This window comes from Erythrolamprus reginae, chromosome 1 (genome assembly GCF_031021105.1).
Source record: "Erythrolamprus reginae isolate rEryReg1 chromosome 1, rEryReg1.hap1, whole genome shotgun sequence".
NCBI lineage: Eukaryota > Metazoa > Chordata > Lepidosauria > Squamata > Dipsadidae > Erythrolamprus > Erythrolamprus reginae.
Genome location: NC_091950.1, coordinates 332,609,451 through 332,628,013, shown reverse-complemented (window position 1 = coordinate 332,628,013; position 18,563 = coordinate 332,609,451). Strand labels below are relative to the sequence as shown.

The 18,563-nt window shown below is 39.1% G+C and overlaps 1 protein-coding gene across 2 annotated transcripts in view; it reads left to right on the top strand.

Moving 5' to 3' along the window:
* Positions 1-18,563, top strand: part of THBS2 (thrombospondin 2) — a 62,952-nt gene that overhangs the window by 27,642 nt on the left and 16,747 nt on the right. For both annotated transcript variants that reach the window (XM_070733894.1, XM_070733893.1), the window contains exons 8-16: positions 752-922; positions 2,288-2,464; positions 4,401-4,574; positions 6,304-6,431; positions 7,547-7,699; positions 9,990-10,208; positions 12,910-13,017; positions 13,626-13,785; positions 16,618-16,736. In XM_070733894.1, the coding sequence (XP_070589995.1) occupies positions 752-922; positions 2,288-2,464; positions 4,401-4,574; positions 6,304-6,431; positions 7,547-7,699; positions 9,990-10,208; positions 12,910-13,017; positions 13,626-13,785; positions 16,618-16,736 (1,409 nt within the window). The remainder of the gene's footprint in view (positions 1-751; positions 923-2,287; positions 2,465-4,400; positions 4,575-6,303; positions 6,432-7,546; positions 7,700-9,989; positions 10,209-12,909; positions 13,018-13,625; positions 13,786-16,617; positions 16,737-18,563) is intronic.

Below are 18,563 nucleotides of genomic sequence, written 5' to 3'. Positions count from 1 at the left end.
TATATATATATATATATATATATATATACACACACACACACACACACACACACACACACTAAAACCCTCATTGCGTATTGGACAAAATAAATAAATAAAATAAATAAAATAAAATAAATACGGAAAAGGTGGATGTTGTGGAGTGACACTGCAACATGGATTTTGTCATGTTGGCATTATTAGGATTTTTCTATCCTTGGTTCAATTAAACTCTGCAATAAAGGGTATAGCCCTTTAAACAGGAACTTCATACTGGGACTTTCTGCTTCCCCCTTTTTTTAGTAGGGTTGATGTTTATTTGAAAATTCCTCCATGTGAGATTCATACTCTAATTCAAAACCAAAACAAAGGGATGTTTTGGAAACTATTCTCTGTGGTGTTTACAAAGGCCACTTTAAAAAATAACAGCGATCTCTATGAACTTAGAACTAAATAGAGATGAGATAAACTAAATTAGGGGTCTCCAACCTTGGCAACTTTAAGACTTGTGGACTTCAATTCCCAGAATTCCTCAGCCAGCAAAGCTGAACTAAATCACCCACCTTGCTGTACAAAAATAGCCATGTATCATTAGGTTTTGAGCAGCACAACATTTTTGAAAGTTAGCACTTTGTAGAGTTTGGTTTGCATCTCCTGTCCTTTTGATGATTTGGATCTTCCATCCTTCTGATTCTTAACCTATCTGTAAATTATGGAAGGCTAATATTTGTAAATAACTGAACATTGAATATTTGTCTCTCCTTATTTGCAGCTGATGATAAGGAGGAAGGCTGGTCTCCCTGGTCCGAATGGACAGAATGCTCAGTCACCTGTGGATCTGGAACCCAGCAGCGAGGAAGGTCATGTGATGTCACCAGCAATACTTGCCGAGGTTCATCCATTCAGACCAGGACCTGTTCTCTTGGCAAATGTGACAATCGCAGTGAGTGTTATAACACATTATTTTACTTTGCATCCAATAGAACAGTGTTTCCCAACCTTGACCACCACTTGAAGTAATTTGGACTTCAACTCTCAGAATTCCTCAGCCAGTGAATGCTGGCTGGGGAATTCTGGGAGTTGAAGTCCAGATATCTTCAAGTAGCCAAGGTTGGGAAACACTGCAATAGAAGGACAGTAAATTGGGGATTAATCTTAAAAGAAAGACAAAGATGAGGTACCATGAGATGAATCACTTTTTAAGATATGGTCTTTCCTAAACACTTTTATAGTTATCTTATTTTTTGCAGTATTTTTAAGGGTACAATAGCTCAGCGGTTAAAGACATGTGCTTGTCAGCTGGAAAGCTTGGGTTCAAGACTTGGATGAACTACCATTGCTTGCCTCTTCTCCTGCCCACAAAGCAATTTAAAAGCATGCAAATGCGAATAGATAAATTGGTACCACTTCCGTGGGAAGGTACATTCCATGTAACTCAGCGTATAATCATGACCATGGAAATGTACGCAGACAATTCTGGCTCCCTCAGCTAAGAAATAGAAGTGATTACTGCCCCCTAGAGCTGGACATGACTGGACAGGGGAAACCTTTACCTTTACTTTTATTTTTCTCCAAGAGGGAATTGCTCAATTAGCAATTGATTGCTGAATATATTGCTCTGTCTGACCCAGATGGGTGTTTATAGAGCTATGTGTGCAATTTGTTGATATGGCTGGAGGTCTGACTAAGAGGTAGCAAGAACCATAAGAGATATACAGTGGTACCTCTACCAAAGAACGCCTCTACTTACGAACTTTTCTAGATAAGAACCGGGTGTTCAAGATTTTTTTGCCTCTTCTCAAGAACCATTTTCCACTTACAAACCCAAGCCTCCAAAACCGTAACAGGAAAAGGCAGGGAGAAGCCTCCATGGGGCCTCTCTAGGAATCTCCTGGGGGGAAACATGGCCGGAAAAGGTGGGGGAAGCCTCTGTGGGGCCACTCTAGGAATCTCTTGGGAGGAAACAGGGCTGTAAAGGTATGGAGAAGCCTCCACGGGGTCTCTCTAGGAATCTCCTGGGAGGAAACAGGGCCTCCACCCTCCCTGTGGTTTCCCCAATCGCATGCATTATTTGCTTTTAAATTGATTCCTATGGGAAAAATTGCTTCTTCTTACAAACTTTTCTACTTAAGAACCTGTTCACAGAATGAATTAAGTTTGTAAGTAGAGATACCACTGTAAGTATAATTGTATCTTGAATTATAGTCCAAGTGAGATTTATATACAGCTAGAGATAATCTGGAATTTCCCTTAGAATCTTTGAAGCTGAAGATGCGAGTTCACTGTTTTGTTTCTTTCTTTTGATCAGTACGTCAAGATGGCGGTTGGAGTCACTGGTCTCCTTGGTCTTCCTGTTCCGTAACTTGTGGAGTAGGCAACATCACTCGCATACGACTCTGCAATTCCCCAATGCCACAGATGGGTGGGAAAAGTTGCAAAGGAAGTGGACGGGAAACTGAAGAATGCCAAAGGGATCCATGTCCAAGTGAGTTTGTTGAGTGGAATCTCTATCTTATAATAGAGCTATATGCACATGCATTAAAAAAATGGACTACATAAAAGCCTTTTATTGGTATAACAAATGTGTTCAAAGTCTACATCTTCTATAGTAGAAAGCATCTTTTATGATAGAAACTCTCCATGTGATAGAGTATGGATATACCAGAGTCTCCAAATGCATAGAAGGCTTCCACAGATAAAATACCGTATTTTTCAAACTATAAGACACACCTTAGTTTTTGGGAAGGAAAATAAGGAAAAAAAATTCTGACCACCAGCATCCATCTGGCTAGCATCCTTAGCAAACATCTCAGAACAGGTATATTAGAAATATAGAAACATAGAAGATTGATGGCAGAAAAAGACCTCATGGTCCATCCAGTCTGCTCTTATACTACTTCCTGTGTTTTATCGTAGGATGGATATATGTTTATCCCAGGCATGTTTAAATTCAGTTATTGTGGATTTACCAACCACATCTGCTGGAAGTTTGTTCCAAGGATCTACTACTCTTTCAGTAAAATAATATTTTCTCACGTTGCTTTTGATCTTTCCCCCCAACTAACTTCAGATTGTGTCCCTTTGTTCTTGTGTTCACTTTCCTATTAAAAACACTTCCCTCCTGAACCTTATTTAACCCTTTAACATATTTAAATGTTTCGATCATGTCCCCCCTTTTCCTTCTGTCCTCCAGATTATACAGATTGAGTTCATTAAGTTTTTCCTGAGAAGTTTTATGTTTAAGACCTTCTATCATTCTTGTAACCCGTCTTTAGACCTGTTCAATTTTGAATGTTCAATTAGCCTTGCAAAGCTCGGTTTGAGAGATTGTTTTTTCAGCCTTGCAAATCTCCATTTCAGAGGCCGCGTTTTCAGATTTGCAAAGCTCCACTTGAGAGGTTGTTTCAGCCTCTGAAAGTTCCATTTGAGAATCTGGGTGGGGCTACATTCAGCGTATAAGACACACCCAGATTTTCAACTCTTTTAGGAGGGAAAAAGCAGCATACAAATCTAATTAATAATATTATTATTATTATTATTATTATTATTATTATTATTATTATTATTATTATTGACTTGATCGAAGTGTATAAAATCATGCATGGGATAGAAAAGGTGGATAGAGAATTTTATTTTTTTTCTATCACACAATACTAAGACAAGGGGGCACTCCCTAAAGCTCATAGGTAAGAAAATGAGGACAAATCAAGGGAAATATTTCTTCACCCAGAGGGTTGTTGGTTTATGGAATTCACTTCCAGAAGAGGTCATGACAGCTGTCAGCCTTGATAGCTGCAAGGCAGATTCATGGATGCCAAGCATATAGATGGTTATTGAAATGGATGTCCAAGTGCTGCCTCTATGTTGGTTGAGGCAGGCAGGATTCCCTTGAGTACCACTTGTTGGGGGTCAAGGGAAAGGGAAGGTCTTGCCTTCTCTTTCTGCTCAAGATCCCCATGGACAATTGGTGGGCCACTGTGTGACACAGAATGCTGGACTCGATGGGCTTTGGCCTGATTCAGCATGGCTCTTCTTATGTTCTTATGTTCTTATTATTATTATTATTATCTTATACTCTGAAAAATACGGTAGTCTAAGGTGGATGATGGCATTAGAACTAGTAAACTATTTCTTGTGCACTAGCCTTGACTTTTTTTAGGTTCACATGGAAGTCTGAAAAAGAAAGAATTGCACAATGAATAGCCAAGAGATACTATCCATTGCAATAGTTGAATTATGGTACTGTATAATATTAGTGAATTCCATCGAGTATGCAAATTGTGTTTTGGAATATTGACAAGACCTCCGCCCCCAAAGAAGCTTTATATTAATTCATACTAATGAAATGTGGTTACTGCAATCACTTAACAATCGAGTTTTTTGTTCCTTATGCTAAAACATTGTTGTCTAACTTTTTCCAGTCAATGGTCGCTGGGGTCCTTGGTCTCCATGGTCTGCATGCACGGTTTCCTGTGATGGAGGCATTCGTGAGCGATCACGTCTCTGCAATAGTCCAGAACCTCAGTATGGTGGAAAGGCATGTGTAGGCGATGTCATTCAACGGGATATGTGCAATAAGCAGGATTGTCCGATAGGTAAATATGGAATACACTGGAATGTCACACGAGTTCTAAACCAATATACCATATCCATGTGAGATATGTAGGAGGAACTGCAGTTCGCTGATACCTTAGCCGATTTAAATGTAGAAGGCACCTGAATCTCAATGATTCCTTTGACATTGTATATGCATTGCTGCTCTGGATCTTAGTAGAAAAAGAAACACTTGAATAATCAATGAACTGTTGATACAGCTGTATTGAATTTATTTATTTATTCTATCTATCTATCTATCTATCTATCTATCTATCTATCTATCTATCTATCTATCTATCTATCTATCTATCTATCTGGCTTGTATACCGTCCAACTCCCAAAGGACTCTGGTCGACTTCCAATAAATAAGAACAATATATACTGCTCAAAAAAATAAAGGGAACACTTTATTAATTCCAAGTAATTCAAATTTCTGTGAAATCAAACTGTCCACTTAGGAAGCAATGCACATTCAACTTTGTACAGAACCAAGTATTCAATGAGAATATTTCCTTCATTCAGATCTAGGTTGTGTTCTTTGAGTGTTCCCTTAATTTTTTTGAGCAGTGTATAAAACAGCATAAAAACATTAATAAGAAATCCCACCCAAACTTATGTACTATCATTCTCCCTCCTAGTCAAATCCAGGTTCCATTCTCTCAATGTTTCCAGCCTGCCGGAAGAGCCAGGACTTCATGGCTTTATGGAAGGCTGGCAAGGTGGGGAGGGTGTGAATCTCCAAGGGCAGTAGGTTCCATAGAGTCAGAGTCCCCACAGAGAAGGCCCTTCCCCACGGGCCCACCAATCGACATTGTTTGACTGATGGAACCCAGAGAAGGCCAACTCTATGGGCTCTTATTGGTCACTGGGAAGTGAGCGGCAGCAGGTGGTCCCAAAGATAATCTGGTCCTGAGCCATTAACAAAGAAACATTTTTTTTCAGACAAGTAACAGTACAACAATGGAAAATTATTTTTTTAAAAATGAGAGTAAAAATATTAACATTTTCGTCATATTAAAATTGTTATCATACTGGCTGATATTTGGCCTATTTGTAGACCAAAGCCAGTACGTAACCACTAATGTTTTTAAATAAGCAACAAAATCCTGAGATTTGCAATGACATTGATTCATTTGAACTTAATAGGCATTTTGATTCTCTTTTAATGCAACCTACTATTTGTAATTATTTATGAATCCTAAATGGAAATAAAAGAAAAGGCCAAACTATTATTCCCCTTCCCCCTCATTTTTTCTTTTCTCTCATCCAGGCAGAATCTAATCTAATTCAATTTCCAGACTCAAAATATTTGAGCTTGGAGCAGCTGTTCTGACTTTAGTGGAAGTTTTCCATGACTATCTTAACCACCCCAGAAATGTTCTAAAGAGGCTTGAATCGGCCTATTTTCCAGCTTTAAAACATCTGTTCTGACTTCTATAATGTTTGGAATATAGTTAGTAATGTCCACATACTTCCCACAAGGTCAGATCAACCTTTTCGTTGAACTCAAAACATTTACAATTTAAAACATTTTTTCACAGGCTAACAGAAATCAATGCTGTGGTTAATATACTATAGAACACAAAAGAGATTTAGAGGCTATTCGGAGGCTTTGAGGTTATATTGTGTATTGCAGAGAGGATGGGAAGCGACTTCTTCAGAAGCATTCATTTTGTATTCCCTTTTACTTCTGGTCATAGCAATGCTTTTTTTATTGGTTTTCGACAGATGGCTGTTTATCCAATCCTTGCTTTCCCGGAGCAGAATGCAACAGCTATCCTGATGGCTCGTGGTCCTGTGGGGCCTGCCCTGCTGGTTACCTGGGGAATGGAACATTCTGTGAGGATCTGGATGAGGTAGATGTGTTTCAGCATGTGTGAATTACTGGGATTCCGCCCAGGGGTGGGTTCTAACATACCTCGCTGCCTGTTTGCTTCCTCCTGTGCTGTGTGGATCCACCTCGTGGGCACGCCTCATGGCACGCTCATGTGCAGTAGCAAAAAACAAACAAACAGAAAAAAGCAAACACAACATGGTAACGCATACACAGTTCCAGAAACCCGGCTTCTGTGCATGTGCAGAAGAAAAAAACTAAAAGAAATTCAACTCCCCTCCAAAGAAACAAATTCCAATTTTTTTTAAAGAAAGATGGCGGCCTCTATGGGCTGGCACTGACCAATCTGGTTCCGTGATGTCATCATGACATCACCAGTGGGTTATTGGTACCCGAGTCTGCGGAGAGGGGCGGCATACAAATCCAATAGATAGATAGATAGATAGATAGATAGATAGATAGATAGATAGATAGATAGATAGATAGATAAATAAATAAATAAATAGGGTTACTACTGGTATGAATAAGGATGCCGCACCAGTAGTGAAAATTGAGCTGGGCACACAGTTTCAGGTGTCTGGTGGGTGAACATCCCAGTAAGATCTTGCTTCTGCGCATGTGCAGGAAGCAAAATCTCACAAAGGGATGCGTGCACCATGAGATTTTGGTGATTTTTTGCTTCTGCGCATGCCAGAAGCAAAAAAATCTCCGACATCTCTCTCGCTCACGGGTCCCCTCACAAGATTTTGCTTCTTGTGCATGCACAGAAGCAAAATTTCACTGGCGTGCACATTATTATTATTATTATTATTATTATTATTATTATTATTATTATTATCATCATCATCATCATCATCATCATCATCATCATCATTATTATTTATTAGTTTTATATGCCATCCCTCTCCAAAGTTTGGAGACAAGCCCACCAATCACCCAAAGCTGCACATGCAGTGCATCAGTAGCAGCGGGAGCGGAAATTCCCACCTGGTTACTACCGGTTCAGGCTAACCGGTCTGAACTTGGAGGAATCCACATCTGATTCCACCTAGGGAATACAGATTTTCATTATTGTTATTTGAAGTGTCTGATCAAAAAACTCATCATTTCTTTCTGCACCTTTCCTCCCTGGGGCAGTGTGCTGTAGTGCCAGATGTTTGCTTCAAGTTCAATCAGAACCATCGATGTGTAAACACCAATCCAGGATTCCACTGCTTACCATGCCCTCCCCGCTACAAAGGAACTCAGCCATACGGGGTGGGCCTAGAAGCTGCCAAAGCAGAAAAACAAGTAAGTGTCAGAAGATAGGGAAGATGTATTCATTCTAGAAGTCTCATTGTTATAGAAAAGAATTTAAAAAGAATGGCTGACCAATCTCTTATTGAAAACCTTCATTGGTGGAGCATGGAACACCCACAACTTCTGGAGGCAAGCTGTCCCACAGATTAATTGTTCTCACTGACAAGAAATTTCTCCTTAATTTTTGGTTGGCTTTCTCTTTGATAAGCTTCTGTTCTGTCTAGATGAGTCACCAATCAAATTAAAAGTCACACACACACAAGGGATAGTATATCAGAAGCTATAAGGATTACAAAAAGTCCAAGTATAAAATACAGGATACAATTAATCCATTCTGGCAGTGTTCCCATCCTAATGTTTCTGAGATAAGCTCAAGACCGGGGCGGAGGCCAAAGATTCATTAGGGAACTCCCTTTGAAGTGATTCTGTCAATCAACCAAAACTCACACATCTTCATAATCTCTTCAACAATGCAGGTTGCATGGTTGTAAAACTGACTTGTAACTCCTGAGATTACACACGGCCATGATTGGGAAAATGTCCATCACACTCACTTCTCACAAGACTGTCCCTTAAATAGTGACAAGGTGTGACCAAGTGTTCCATAGAGCTACTAATACAAAGATCCTTTCCTTCTCAGATACTCTTGCCTGGACATAGTCTAACAGAGGCTCCTCCTCTATTTCCTCATTATCCTCTAATTCATCTTCATCCTCTGACTCACTCAATACCATAACGGGGGTGCTACAATCTGTGGTTGGTCTTCGGTCTCTAACACCTCATCACTCTCACTCTCAGACTTAGGTTTCGAGAATGCTGGCCTAGGATACCAACGTCTCTCGGTCCTTGAAATCCATGACCAGCTGAGTTGTATGTGGACCAGTCACCACAGCTTCCATTCATTACTTCTCCTGTCCTCTAGAGAATAAGTCAACCCTTCAAATATTGAAAGGCTCCTATCACATCACACACAACCCAGTCAGTGAAGGGCTACCAAAATTTTTACTGCCACACCGTGGGCTTGGTTTATGCAGGACTCCCTGCATTTTCTTTCAACATCTTTCAGTGCAAATTGGATGCTCTGGGGTGGAGCTCCATTTTTGGTACCCCACTGCACCCCCCAAATCTGGGCAGCAGCCCACCCCTGAACCCAGTCCTTCTCTTTGTTCAATTAAACTTACTCAGTTCCTAAAGCATTCATATAGAAAGGTTGGATTAAAATCTTAGGTCATAGGAGTAAATTAAAGCAATGTTTTTTTCTATCTCAGCCACTTTTTAATGAATTCTGAAAGTTGAAGCCACACAACTTGAAGTTGAAAAATACTGAATTAAGGGAAGTAGTTTCCGTTGGGTCAACTTTGGTTTCTGGTGCCTGCACAAACATATCCATTGTGCCAAATCAACTGAAGAAAAATGTAGAGGCTCTGGTTTCTCACCATTAGAATATACATTATATATTTTTTCAAGAACTATACCATCTTCCAAGGTCCATTTTGTGAAGCTGTTTGACGTACCCAGATACTTCTCCATTCATTTTCTAAAAAAACATATCTGTTTCAGATTTTTGTTACCTTGGATTTTATTCAGTCATTATCCATGATGTAGTTTATGGATTCTAAATGTAAAACTAAAAATTAAGAGTATGATATCAAAGTTATAATGTAAGCCAATAACAAAGTAAAAACAGCAGCTGTGACTCATTCAAAGGAATTGCTGTTAGCTGTGTCTATGGGATCTTTAAAAAGGAATTTAGTTATTGGTTGCCTGCTTTAAAAAAGTGAATGTCACCATCAGTTCTGGTGACTTCATGGACATGGCTAAGCAACACTTTTGGCAAAGGTTTGGGAAGAGCTTGCCATTCCCCCTTCCAGAATTTCTTTCTTTTTTCTTTATCTTCCTGAAATTACAAAGGAAATGGATAGGGCTGATTGTTCCTGCCTCACAGTAAATTTTATATTGTTTAATTACATCCAGAAGTCTGCAGATGTGAGAGATAAATTTGTGAAAGAATATGTCATTCGACTTAAGGCTATGCTTTACTTAAAGAGAGGCTTATGCGTAATTGCTACATTGACAGCAGCACTTAACTTACTAACTCCACAAGTAAATGTTGCTTGGGTCTTTCCCAAGATTTTAATGAAAGATGATTATATCTGGATCCAGCTACAAAACACATGCTCAGGGCTCAACCACTGATGGGAAATTATAGTGTCTGTTTCTTTGCTTGTTCTCTTAATCAGGAGCTTTGGGTGACCTATTTCCATAATGATCTGCTTTTCAGGTATGTGAGCCCTCCAACCCTTGCAAAGATAAAACACACAGTTGCCACAGTTCAGCTGAGTGCATCTACTTGGGGCATTTCACCGACCCGGTGTACAAGTGCGAATGTAGGACAGGCTACGCAGGGGACGGATTCATCTGTGGGGAAGACTCGGACTTGGATGGATGGCCCAATAGTAACCTGGTCTGTGCTGCCAATGCGACTTATCACTGCAGGAAGGTAACGTATACGAAGTAGAGAGATCCTAAATGTCTAAACTGAAATTAGGATGTTATATTTTTAAATGGTCTTCCAGAGGCCTGGCTTTATCATGGTGACTTTATCTGGAATTATTCCTCTTTTACCATTTGTTAGACCCCTAGAGGTAGAAATAAACATAAATAATATATTTTAATAAATAATAAATAATATTTTAATAAATAATATATTTAAGAGCCTTCCACTCCTCCACTTGCAGCAGAATACCCTACACAACTAGACTTACAATCCTAGGTTTAAAATGCTTAGAACTACGTCACCTTAAACATGACCTAAGCATAGTCCATAAAATCATCTACTACAATGTCATTCCTGTCAATGACTACTTCAGCTTCAACCACAACAATACACAAGCACACAATAGATACAAACTTAAAGTAAATTGCTGTACACTCGACTGCAGGAAATAGTAACCGAGTAGTTAACTGAGCATGGAACTCACTACCAGACTCTATAGTATCATCACCTAACCCCCAAAACATAGACTATCCACTGTTGACCTCTCCCGATTCCTATGAGGTCAATAAGGGGCGTGCATAAGTGCACCAGCGTGCCTTCCATCCCCTGACCTAATGTTTCTCTCTTACTAGTATCATGTATATAAATACTGTTATATCTTTGTATACCACCAAAATATACTTGACAAAACAAACAAACAAATAAATAAAAAATGAAATATTTCCCTAATGTCTATGGACTTGTTTCTGTCATCCAGGTCATGGTTGTCCCAAAAGTGCTTTATTTTTAGAAATATTTTTCTTTGAAGATGTTTGACTTCTCATCCAAGAAGCTTCTTCAGCTTTGATTGGATGGTGGGGAATGGAAAGATTTATATTCCTTGCAGACAGCTGATCATTTGCATCCTCTTAGAGAGTTGTTAAGGCACTTGGAGGTTTATCTATGTCAGTGTTTCCCAACCTTGTCAACTTGAAGATATCTGGACTTCAACTTCCAGAATTTCCCAGCCAGCATTCGCTGGCTGGGGAATTCTGGGAGTTGAAGTCCAAGTATCTTCAAGTTGACAAGGTTGGAAAACACTGACCTATGTGAGGGTGAAATTCTCCTGGTTCACTTGTGCCTGTCAGTCGTTGAAGAGCCAGTTGCGAAGGGTGCATGAAGCTTTGTTCACCTTCCTGAATGCCGCCATTTGGGTTCTTTTACCCTCTGCACATGTGCACAGGTAAAAGAAGCCAAACGGCAGCATCCAGACAGGTGGGCAGAGTCTGGTGCTCCCTTTATGACCATCTCTTCAACGACTGACAAGCACAGGCAACCCAGGAGTATTTCACCCCTGATCTGTGTTCTCAGGGCCACCTGAGTAATGCAAATGAGTGTGGAATCTTCTTGGCTTCAGGTTGGGGGAATAGTTCTTTTCATTAGCATAGTGTAACTAGTTAGGCTAACCCCTCTGGAATCAACTCCCTCCAGAGATCCATACTGTCCCCACCCTCCCTGCCTTTCATAAGGCCTTAAAGACCATCTTTGCCGACAGGTTTGGGACCATATAAAGCCCTTCATGTCACCAGACCAGGGTATCTACGAGACCGCCTTCTGCTGCACGAATCCCAGCGATCGGTTAGGTCCCACAGAGTGGGCCTTCTCTGGGTCCCGTCAACAAAACAATGTCATTTGGCAGGCCCCAGGGGAAGAGCCTTCTCTGTGGTGGCCCCGGCCCTCTGGAACCAACTCCCCCCGGAGATTAGAATTGCCCCCACCCTCCTCACCTTTCGTAAGCTCCTTAAAACCCACCTCTGCCATCAGGCATGGGGGAACTGAGATATTCTTTCCCCCTAGGCCTTTACAATTTATGCATGGTATGTTTGTTTGTATGTATGTTTGGTTTTACAAATAAGGGTTTTTTAATTGTTTTAGTATTAGTTTTAGTATTGGATTTACATGATGTTTTATATTGTTGTTGTTAGCCGCCCCGAGTCTGCGGAGAGGGGTGGCATACAAATAAATAAATAAATAAGTAAGTAAGTAAGTAAGTAAGTAAGTAAGTAAGTAAGTAAGTAAGTAAGTAAGTAAGTAAGTAAGTAAGTAAACAAACAAACAAACAAACAAACAAACAAACAAAGTTTAACATCTAGCCCCAGCCGCTGAATGAATCTATATGTATGACAGGATGAATGTGAGAGTTTGGTTTTAAGAAATTGGGATTTTAGAGTTATTTTAGATTTAGATTTCTACATGCTTTTTGTACTTGTTTTTGTTGTGAGCCGCCCTGAGTCTCAGGAAAAGGGTGGCACAGAAATCAATTAAATAAACAAAAAAACAAATTTGGAAGCCATAAATGTATTGTCTAAATTATTTAGAAGACGTTCTCCCCAACAGCTCAGCCCATAACTAGATTTAACCAAGATTTTAAATGGCTTCCTTTTGACAATCTACCAGAAACGTCATATGGTAGACATCATTTGATATTATGACAATTTAGCAATATTATTTAACACAACCAAAAGCTGGTTTTTCTTATTAGTGCTTGAAAGTTTACAAAAGGACATAAATACTTCTATCTCTTTAACTGTTATAACTTTAGAAATATATTCAGAACTTTCAGGCTGAACATCCAAATCTTTTATTGTCCAAAAAGCTGGGATTATTATCCGTGTCTGAAATTAAAATATACAAATTGGTCTAAGATCTTTGTTTGCACATACAGGATAATTGTCCTTTCCTGCCAAATTCTGGACAAGAAGATTTTGATAAGGATGGAAAAGGTGACGCTTGTGATGAAGATGATGACAACGATGGTGTGGTAGATGATAAAGTAAGATCTTATCTCCTACATTGAACTGTATTTTCCTTTCAGAAGAAATAAATGTGGAAAGTATCAATACAGGATCAGTTTCTTTGAGGTGTCTCAGTTTTCTATGATAATCTCTTCATTGATATTAGTGAATTTACATACTCCATATGTAATACAATTGCTCTAATTCTCAATGAGTTTGTGTCATTTTTATTTATTTAATGCATACTACACAAGAGTGAATTGAGCCCAGTTCGCTCGTGCCTGTCAGTCATCGGAGAACTGATTGCAAAGGCAGCACGAGGCTCCGCCTACCTATCTGGATGCCACCATTTGGGTTCTTTTACCCTCTGCACATGCGTAAAGCATTCTGTGCATGCGCAGAGGGTGAAAGAACCCAAATGGCAGTATCTGGGCAGGTGGATGGAGCCTTGTGCTACCTTCATAATCAGCTCTCCAACGACTGACAGGTACGAGTGAACTGGTAGCATTTCACTCCTGATACTACAGCATCCATCTGGGACTATTAGCATGGTGCCATCTAGAAAGGAGTGTAATTTGTGGGATATATTATTTGGTTCAGATAAAAAAAATAAACATTTCTTCTATAATCTTGCTTCTTCTTTTAGGACAATTGTCCACTCCTGTTTAATCCCCGGCAATTCGATTATGATAAAGATGAAGTTGGTGATCGTTGTGATAACTGTCCATACGTGCACAATCCTGCTCAGATTGACACCAATCATAATGGAGAGGGTGATGCGTGTGCAGTAGATATTGATGGAGATGGTATGCCTTTACTTACTTTCTTCCCTTTTCATTCTAGAAAGTAGTCTAGATTAACCTGCATTCCATATCAAGATATACTTCTGGAAACATCTGTAATTCAAGTAATTATAACCATCCATTTCTAATTGTAGAGACAAGGTGTAATGTATGGCTGCAATCCAGAAATGAATTATATTCACATTTACTTTATTCATTGTTCATATGATAACATCCTTATATCTTTGGTCTTTTGCCCATCCCTTTTCTAATGGAAAGGACAAATATTGCCAGCAACTATAAATGCTTTGGCTGGAACAAAATAAAATCATGATCAATTCATGATTTATTATATTAATTTAATCAGTGGGGGACAGAGGGAGATACTTCTGTGAAAAGCTGTATTTTTGATCAAAGTTTCCATGAGTTGATGAGGTAAGACCACTTTTGGCAATACCCCCAGAAACTCTGGGTAATGGTGATACTTTATTGGACAAACTATTATATAACCCTTGATGACACTTCATCAAGTTTTCCAAGGCACTCTGAAATAATATAGGCTAAATAGGTCAGTTAAGCAACTCTTTATGGACAAAAGATATATACAGAGATATTTTCTAATACTATCATACTCATTTGATACCTAAATTTAGCATTAGCATTAGAATTTAGATTTGTATACCACTTCATAGTGCTTTTACAGCCCTCTCTAAGTGGTTTACAGAATCAGCAGATTGTCCCCAACAGTCTGGGACCTCATTTTACCTACCTCAGATGGAAGGCTGAGTCAACCTTGAGCCGGTGGTGAGATTTGAACTACAGCTAGCAGATAGCTGAAGTAATCTGCAGTGCTGCACTCTAACCACTGTGCCACCCTGGCTCTTAATAAGGAAGGAAAGTTTAATTATGGTCTACCAATGTTTTTTAGTTATTTCATATGCTTTTGTAGGCCATCCAATAATATTCATTGGCAGTTCAAAAGAAATTAAAGAAATTAAAATATTTATGTAGAATACACTTGCATGAAAAAGCATATTTGATGTGCCAGTCAAATAAATGTCTTCACCTCAAGTGCTTGCCAAAATGCCTGGAGAAAAGAAAGAAAATTATTTTAATCTTAGAATAATAAGGATCGTAAATTACATGTTTTGCTGAAAGGGAAAAAAAAATCAATGGTGATATTTAACATTATTAAACTGGCAAATATAACCTGAACAGTAGCCCAGCCTTGAAAAATCTACCAACCCAAATAGCTTTGATATTTTTTCAATGCCTTTGGGTTTATGCATTTTGGCATGACTTGCAGCCTGAAACATTAATGTCCAAAAGATGTTGTTGCAGAATTTCTTGGCTGCTGAATTTCACTTTTTAGTTGGACAAGATTAAGGAGCAGAGGAGATAACCTGTTAAGACTTGGATTTGGTTCAATGAATGTGTCATATCCATATTGGATATTTATATCAGCAGAAATTTGAAAACTTCCCATAGCTTAATGTTTACATTAATGATTGGACTTATTTCTTGGTTGATGTTCTGCCAAGTTGCAAGAAAAAAACAAACAAACAGATATTGAAGTATAATTGAAGTATACAGGAAAACTCTATCAACTCTCATTATTTTCCTGGAAGTATATCTCATAATACCCTTTTCAAGGAATATTTTAACATTCAAGAATGGGCACATCTGATTTGTAGTAAATCAGGAAGGATTTCAGATTCAATAGTTTTACAACGTCTTTTATAAACTATCTGCTGAAAGAAAATATGTGTTTGGTAAAAATAGAACAGTGTATGTAAAAAGATTTATCTTCGGATTCACATTCTGGTTCAGTTCCTGAGTCATCACAAAAAAAATAAAAAAGCACGCTAATATAGATCATGCAAATCTGTTTTACATCTTATTTTCATCAAAAACTGGCTGGGTAGCGATTTCAGAAGATACCCGATGATTTGCTACCATTGAATTCTGAACCCTCACCAAAACATACAGTCTTTTCAAAATTGGTAGCTTGAATTGATCGGTGCCTTTGGCACACAAAATTATTGGGCTGTGTTCTTAAGTAGTATCACATGCAATGGGGAAATAGGCCATTTTAGAACTAACCTTGGAACCAGAAAGCACAATCCTATAGGTGATATGTTGTAATGTTTTGTTTTGAATGGGGGCTGTTATTTAGGGAAAGCCTGACAAAGCAAACACATCTTCTTTACCAGACAAAGGAGATTGCATAGATATTTAACTATTTCATTCAGAATCTGAATTGACTCGTACATTTCATTATTACAAGACACTTGATGGTTATTAGCCGGATGAGTTTAAAACTGGAGGCATATGAAGATGCTATTAATTAAAATGATAAAACTCCTGATTTTTCATTCTTGCAACTCAATGTTCCAGTGCATATTTCATCACTTGTCCATAGACATCTGGATAAGGTAGATATCTCTCAGCCTGGAAGGTTCACTGTTACATCTGGGCTAGTCACAACATGTCTTCAAATACCAGTTGTAATAGAAAACCAGTTCAAGAGAGGTAGACCTCCACCTTCAGCTTGCAGGCTACTGTGACGAACACATTGCTGATTAAGATAGAACCTGGCCTGAACATTTTAATATAGTCGTATTTATTTATGCAGCACCATGGTCTGTTGAATGTATTCTGCATGCCTTGAATCCAGAATGACCCATGGACTATGAAACATATGGGAGAATCTCAGGCTATCCTTCCTTCAGACTTAGGGGAAGGGTAAAACAGGGTGTAAAAAAAACATTCTTGTACTAACTCTTGAAAAAAGTATTGTTTTGACTGGAATATGAACATCTGGCTTCATTTGTATCGCTTTTTTCATCCTGGCAGATGTTTTCAATGATCGTGACAACTGCCCATATGTCTATAACACAGACCAGATAGATACAGATAGAGATGGAGTTGGTGATCATTGTGATAATTGCCCTCTGGTACACAATCCGGATCAGGTAAATGATGTACTTCTTCAATGTAGAAAGGGAAGATGTGGCTGTGATTTCAGGAATTTGAATTATACCTCCGCCCCCCATTGTTTCAGCATTGAACATAGTTCTTTTTCCAAACCCAAATTTGCAAGTTGCTTGTAAAAGCATGGTAATATTGATGGTTGTTTTAGAGATGCTGATATTCCCTCACTGCCCTTTTTCTACATACTGGAGAAAATTCTTTTAAGAAATAGGAAAGATAAGCAACTGAAGGGAATTATTAAATCTTGTTGGTAATAAAAAAAAAATCACCCAATCATCTTTGTACTAGAGATTAATTTCTATGGAAATAAAGGTATGAGTATAAATTCAAGTTTGTTTATATTTCTATATGATGGTGATGTTATCTATTTAGTTAGGTCAAACTCTTGGCAATTCTATGGGCCAGGTTTCTCCACATCTTCTGATATTGCACTAATATATCTATACAGAAGATCTTTTTATCTCTATCTCTCAATCTCAATCTGTTTTTCCATATCCCTCTTTGTACGTATCAGGGATGGGTTCCATTTACCTTTTGCTACCAGTGTGCATCGTGATCACGTATGCACATACACTTATTATGTGTGTGTCCTCTCACATCCTCTCGTGGGATTTTGGCTCTCTGCGCATGCGCAGAGGGACAATTTTACTTCTATCCATGCGCAGAGAGCTAAAAAAGGTGATTAAAAAAAAGATTTAAAAATCGTTAAATCCACGGCCCAGCAAAACCATCGTACACACGATTACGCAATTCCCTACCAAAACAGAGCACCAGGACACACCGATAGGAACCCACCTATGCATCTCTCTATCTCTATATCTAGATCAATAGATCAATAGATCTAGATAGACAGATCTAGGTAGATAGATATCTGTGTATATTCAGGCACACGTAGATGTATGTATATAAAATATATACATATATACATACACAAACTTATATATACCGTACACACAGGGGTGGGCAGCAGGCAGGACAGGGTGGAACGCAGTTCTACTGGAGGAAATGAAGATGTGTGCATAGCTCCTGCTGATCGGCGGCTATCGCTTCCTGGATTACAGGTCTCGGCTTGGCTCTCCTTTTTCCCCTGTTGCTGCGTCTGTGCTCCTTGCTTTTTTCCTGTTTCCTCCTTCCTGGCCTTGGACAGGCTTCCCTCTCTCCTGCCTGGCTCCCCTCCAGCCTTACATGGCCACCTCCCGCCTGAGGTGCAAGCAGAAGGCATGGGTGGAAGCGGCGCTGGCAGCATTTATGCTTCTGGCAGCATCCATTCGTCCAGCTATCCAGCCTGAGATGGGGGGGGGCATCCAGGAAGGACAGCGCAGGAAACACAAAGCAAATTGTTACCCCAGCGAGCAACACTGGTAATGTTGTAAGTCGAGGACTTAACAGTTCACTTGAACGATGATGATCGTTCAAGCCACTCCCACCTGGTCATATGGCCGGCAAGCCACTCTTACCAAGTCACATGGCCATCAAGCCACACCCACAAAATAAGCCACACCCACAATGTGGCAGTAAAAATTTTGGCTGCCCATTACTGCACGCACACACAAACCTATATATACACACACATACATACATACATGCCTTCTTTCTGCCATTGTGAACCACATAACCACATAACCTTCTGCTCTTTTTATGCATCCCCAAGTTTATCCTTCCATCTGCTGTTTTTAACTCATGAAAGAAACTGTTGAGGCAAAGCTCATAATATTGTCTAATTTTCATGATGGCAGCTATTCCTTTTAGGGGTAGAAGAGAAGGTTGCTTACAAGGGGCATGAAATGTCTGTGGGAAATGAAAAAAGT